Source organism: Hibiscus syriacus, unplaced genomic scaffold, assembly GCF_006381635.1.
Source record: "Hibiscus syriacus cultivar Baekdansim isolate YM2019G1 unplaced genomic scaffold, ASM638163v2 tig00112319_pilon, whole genome shotgun sequence".
In the NCBI taxonomy this organism is placed as follows: Eukaryota; Viridiplantae; Streptophyta; class Magnoliopsida; order Malvales; family Malvaceae; genus Hibiscus; species Hibiscus syriacus.
Window position 1 is genome coordinate 982,633 of NW_024063301.1, and position 4,962 is coordinate 987,594.

General features: G+C 36.3%; 1 protein-coding gene across 1 annotated transcript; it reads left to right on the plus strand.

Annotated features, from left to right (window-relative positions):
- Positions 1–405: 405 nt before the first annotated feature.
- Positions 406–4,673, plus strand: LOC120177774 (enoyl-[acyl-carrier-protein] reductase [NADH], chloroplastic-like). The gene is made up of 13 exons (XM_039183792.1): positions 406–544; positions 1,578–1,903; positions 2,198–2,307; positions 2,421–2,476; positions 2,566–2,650; positions 2,729–2,776; positions 3,095–3,169; positions 3,248–3,359; positions 3,463–3,514; positions 3,600–3,651; positions 3,769–3,826; positions 4,104–4,202; positions 4,360–4,673. Exons 2-13 carry the CDS (start codon positions 1,627–1,629, stop codon positions 4,509–4,511), a joined length of 1,176 nt encoding a protein of 391 aa, XP_039039723.1. The 5' UTR covers positions 406–544; positions 1,578–1,626; the 3' UTR covers positions 4,512–4,673.
- Positions 4,674–4,962: the final 289 nt, after the last annotated feature.

Here is a 4,962-nt window from a genome sequence, read left to right on the forward strand (position 1 = left end):
TTGCGATTTAGTTGGTCATTTTGGCAAATCCAAAAAAAGTTGGTTAAAATCGTATATTATAAGGCATTTTTGGTTACTGATGTTATTTTCTCTATAATTTTTAAGTTATTCAAGTTATTATTCGAGTTGTATTTTATAATTCGACTCAAATTTATTTTTTTAAATCAAGTCAAGTTTATAAAATTAAAAATAAAAATTAATTCAAATAAAATCGAGTAAAAATCAATTTTTTTTGAATAAAATCGAGTTTTGTTCCCGGTAGTGCCTATTGTTTTACAGCAAGCCAAGTCAAGAGTCCACTGTAAAAAGAGGGGCAAATAAATAATTAAACAAGGCAAAAACCAAACTCTAGTCGACGTTTCCAAAGCTCCCCTCGTTGCTTCCCAACTGTTGGAAACCAAACTTATCAACCACTTCGATTTCATCGAAACCACCAAAACAAGAGACCCAAACCCCCGTTTATATACTTCATCATCTTTTCTTTTTATACCATTTAAACACATTCCCACCCATCTTCTCCTTCTCCTTCTCCTTCTTTGCTTTGGTGAGTTTTCGGATCTTTCAATGTTATACTGTTCTTCACTTTTCTCGGTTCTCATCATTTCTTTAACTTTTCTCGGTTCTCATCATTTCTTTCTCCATATTTACTGTGAAATGTGGCTTGTTTTTGAAACTTTAGTAATGGGTTCATTCCATTTTTTGTTTAATTTCATTTGTTTTCGTCTTTCTTATGTCTGTTTTCCAAGTTTTGAACTTGATCTTCTGTTTTTAGTTACTTGTTGGTTGGCCATGTGGAAAAACTGATATGGGAAATCTTGTGTTTCTTATTTGATTGCTGAGAAATATGATGAAAATGAGCACTGATGTGTTACATGGCTGAGCATTGTAGCACACGATGCATGTCAAACAATTTCTAGAAGAACCCGCGAACCAAACTGAGCCAAAAGATCATAGTTTCGATTTATACATTTCAACTTAATTAGAATTGGGTGTTTGAGACAAACTGTTGATTAATAAAAGTTCTTAATTTGTGATCTTAACTTTTTAAGAAGGGAATGCTGGTGTTTCCCACGGATTTAAATAGTGGAATAGGCAGTGTCGAAACGACTCTTAATCTTGTGGTCGTGGGATCGAGGCCGCTCTCAATCTGGTATTAGAGGCAGCCTTATCTCCTCGTATCCCATTACATATGGAAAAAGGGTCAGGTAAGATGCAGTGTCGAAACGGCTATCGCAGAAAATAGCGGTGGACCACGGCCACATTTTAGAGCGTAGTGTCCAATTGTAGTGATAGTGGGCCGTTATTCATGCCATTGTACCGCTGTTCTATGAAAAAACAGCTCCTTTAAAAAATTCAACTCCTTTAAAAAATTTCACATCACGGAGTGACCACAGTAGCATTAATTATGTCCGCAACCACGATAAATGTAATGCGATCGAAAATACGGTCGCAACGGCAATTTAAATCCCTACTGTTTTTAATTATATTAGCTAGTGATATTTGATTAAAGTTGTCTTTTTTTTTAACCTTATTGTTATGTCTTTCATTTGATTATATAAGTGTCCTTGATCTTGCAGAACCGTTATTAACTTTGGGCGATTCAAATAAGAAAAAATAAAAGAAAAGATGGGAACGGCAGCAGCACCTGGTTCTTACATTGCAAACATCAAGCCTTGTATTCCTTCTTCTCGTAAAATACTTGTTTCAAGCACGGTGAACATCAGCACTGAGCATAAAGAAGCGTCTTGGACAAGGCTTGCAAGCTTCTCTAACATCTCATCAAGGCAGCCGTTCCTCCATAGTATCACTTCAAAACCTGTGAGATTTGAAAAGTTTGTTACAAGAGCATTGTCTGAAGCAAGTGACAACAAGCCTTTGCCTGGACTTCCTATTGATTTGAGAGGTCACTTATCAATCAATGATATTTTATCTTCTATGTTTCACCACCATCTTCTAACCTCTAAGCTTTCTGATTCGAAAGCCTACTTGCATTTTCCAATAGGTGAAATAATGTTGAATACTTACAGACTACATGACTACTTGTGTCATCTAACCATGTGATCTTGTTTATTGAACCTTAAAATGTTTTTTATCTCTTTGTGTCTTGACTTGACTCGCAAACTCTTAAGGAATGAAATTTGTCTGTGAGGTATGAACAAAAATACTTGAACATCTAATATGATGCCTTGATTTGCAGGTAAAAGAGCATTCATAGCTGGTGTTGCTGATGACAATGGATATGGTTGGGCTATAGCAAAATCTCTTGCTGCTGCTGGAGCTGAAATTCTTGTTGGAACATGGGTACCTGTACGTATCTCGATCTAATATATTGGTCATTTAGAAGCAAAAATTCTCATTTAAGGTCAAACTTGTATTTTTTCCCCAATCTTTCATATGATAGCATGTATTTCTTTGTAAAGGCGCTCAACATATTCGAGAGCAGTCTAAGACGTGGAAAATTTGATGAATCACGCGTGTAAGAACAAAAATGGTTTTTTCTGTTCAATTCTGTGGATTTTGATATTTGCTGAACTCTGTATACTAATTCAAAATTTACTTTCCCAGATTGCCAGATGGGTCATTAATGGATATCACCAAAGTTTATCCCATGGATGCTGTTTATGACTCACCTGAGGATGTACCTGAAGACGTAAGCTTTCTTCTCCATTTGGTTTTAGAAGAAGGCAAATATTACTTTTGTTGTATCCTAATTTTTAGTTTCTTTCAGGTGAAAACAAATAAACGTTATGCCGGCTCTTCGAATTGGACAGTTCAGGTGAAAAACTGTTCAGTCAAATTAAGCATCATAATATGTAACTTTTTAAGTTGCCATACATCTCACATTGTCTCGAGTTAGGCACATACTGTCATTGTTTCAGTGTTTATGGGTTATTACAAAATTCATTTCAGCTTCATGATATATTCAACTTTGTATGTATTATGGATATCTGAAAAATCTTGGGTGGTTAACTGTATTGAATGTATCAAGTTCATTATGGTTCCCCGGTGCAGTGATTAAAATGACTTTTTCTTTGTATTTCATATGGTAATGGAATGATGCCGTAACTGACTACTTTGCGTACATTTCTCACAGGAGCTTGTTGAATCTGTGAAAAAGGATTTTGGCAGTATCGACATTCTTGTTCACTCCCTTGCAAATGGACCAGAGGTGTAGTGTTCTTCATGGAAGTATTTTTTTCTCAAATATTGTCGTAGTTGCGTATTTATTCTGAACATTGATCGGCAGGTAAGCAAACCACTTTTAGAGACATCGAGAAATGGATATCTTGCCGCCCTATCTGCATCAAGTTACTCCTATGTTTCTCTACTCAAGCATTTCCTTCCAATAATGAATACAGGCATGTTCTTCATCCATTCTCGCTTTAATTTTTCTTCTTAACGATCCATGGAAGTGAACATACAATTGTTGCTCGAAGTTAAACTTGCTTATTGATGTTTCAGGAGGTTCATCGATTTCTCTAACATACATTGCTTCTGAAAGAATAATCCCCGGGTATTTTGCCATTTATATTTTCCTATTTAGGAAATTTTTGTTATAGATATCTTGTTTGCTTTTGATCATGCCATTCTGTGGGCAGATATGGTGGAGGCATGAGCTCGGCAAAGGCTGCTTTGGAGAGCGATACTCGTGTGAGTTTTCCCTTTCTTCTTTTTTTACTTTCTTAGGGCTGCTTTCTGTTCTGCAATGTTTTGGTGTTTCTTTTGGTTTTGTCCGACCATCGGTGACTTGGTAATTGCTTGATACAGGTAATGGCCTTTGAAGCTGGAAGAAAACACAAAGTCAGAGTCAATACGATTTCTGCAGGTCAGTAGCTTATTAATGAGAAAATATATCCACCCTTTATCCTGGAAGAGGCATACTTACGTCAAATATTTTCTTAACAATTAAACGTTTCCGGAGATAATTATGTCCCATTAGTTCCCCTGCTGAGCCTCCAATTTTCTGGTAGGAATAATGTTAGAAAAGCATGCTTATATTCCACAGGAATCGGACCACTTACTTGAAAGTTTGAAGTTTTACAAATGAGAGTAATCTCCAGTTTCGATTACTGTTTTTTGTTTCTTGCCCGAAAATATGTCAGGTCCATTGAGGAGTAGAGCTGCAAAAGCCATTGGATTTATCGACATGATGATTGATTACTCACTGGCTAATGCGCCCCTGCAGAAAGAACTATCAGCAGGTAAGGCGCAAACTACCATGGCTTGTATTGGCATTTAATGCTGCTAAAAATGAAGAATCGTCATTCAAACACCCTTAAACAATAAAGGAAATAGACGAGGATTCTGAGTCTGTACTAAAAACATTATGCCTTGTATTTTTGGCTCATTACTGGACAGAGGAGGTGGGGAATGCTGCTGCCTTTCTGGCGTCGCCATTGTCTTCTGCTATCACAGGGGCTGTTGTGTATGTTGACAATGGCCTAAATGCAATGGGAGTCGGAGTCGACAGTCCGATCTTTGCGAACCTTGACATTCCAAAAGAAAAGTGAATCTAGAGAAGCAATGTTCACTCAGCGGATGGTGTTGAAATTTTTATATTTAGCCTAAAATAAATGTTCTTATCCATCAATGCATTTACACAATTTATCACATTGTGGAGTTTGGGGACTCCTTTCACTGATACTGTAATAACATTTGCGGTTAACATTTGAGTTCTTTAGCTTAAACAAAGGCAGACGTTTTCACTCTTAAAATAGGTAAGAATTGCACACTCGCTCCTAATACATGGCTTAAATATTTAATAAAGTCCCTAAATTTTATAGTTTTATGCAGATAACCCTTATTAATTTTTTTATCATTGTTCTTTGATTTGTACTTAAGCAAGCCTTTGTTTTAACACTACCTTGTATCTATTAGTTAGGTGAGCAAACTAATAAAGGTTAATGGATGGCTTGAGGGAAGACGCGTTACTCAAAGATGAGGGGTTATTATGCAAGTATA

Excerpts from the sequence above, each read along its gene's own strand:
- LOC120177774 (XM_039183792.1), top strand. The coding sequence starts at position 1,627 with ATGGGAACGGCAGCAGCACCTGGTTCTTACATTGCAAACATCAAGCCT. Across the intron at positions 2,308-2,420 it reads TTGTTGGAACATGGGTACCT|GCGCTCAACATATTCGAGAG; the intron begins GTACGTATCTCG and ends TTCTTTGTAAAG. Across the intron at positions 3,827-4,103 it reads AGTCAATACGATTTCTGCAG|GTCCATTGAGGAGTAGAGCT; the intron begins GTCAGTAGCTTA and ends AAAATATGTCAG.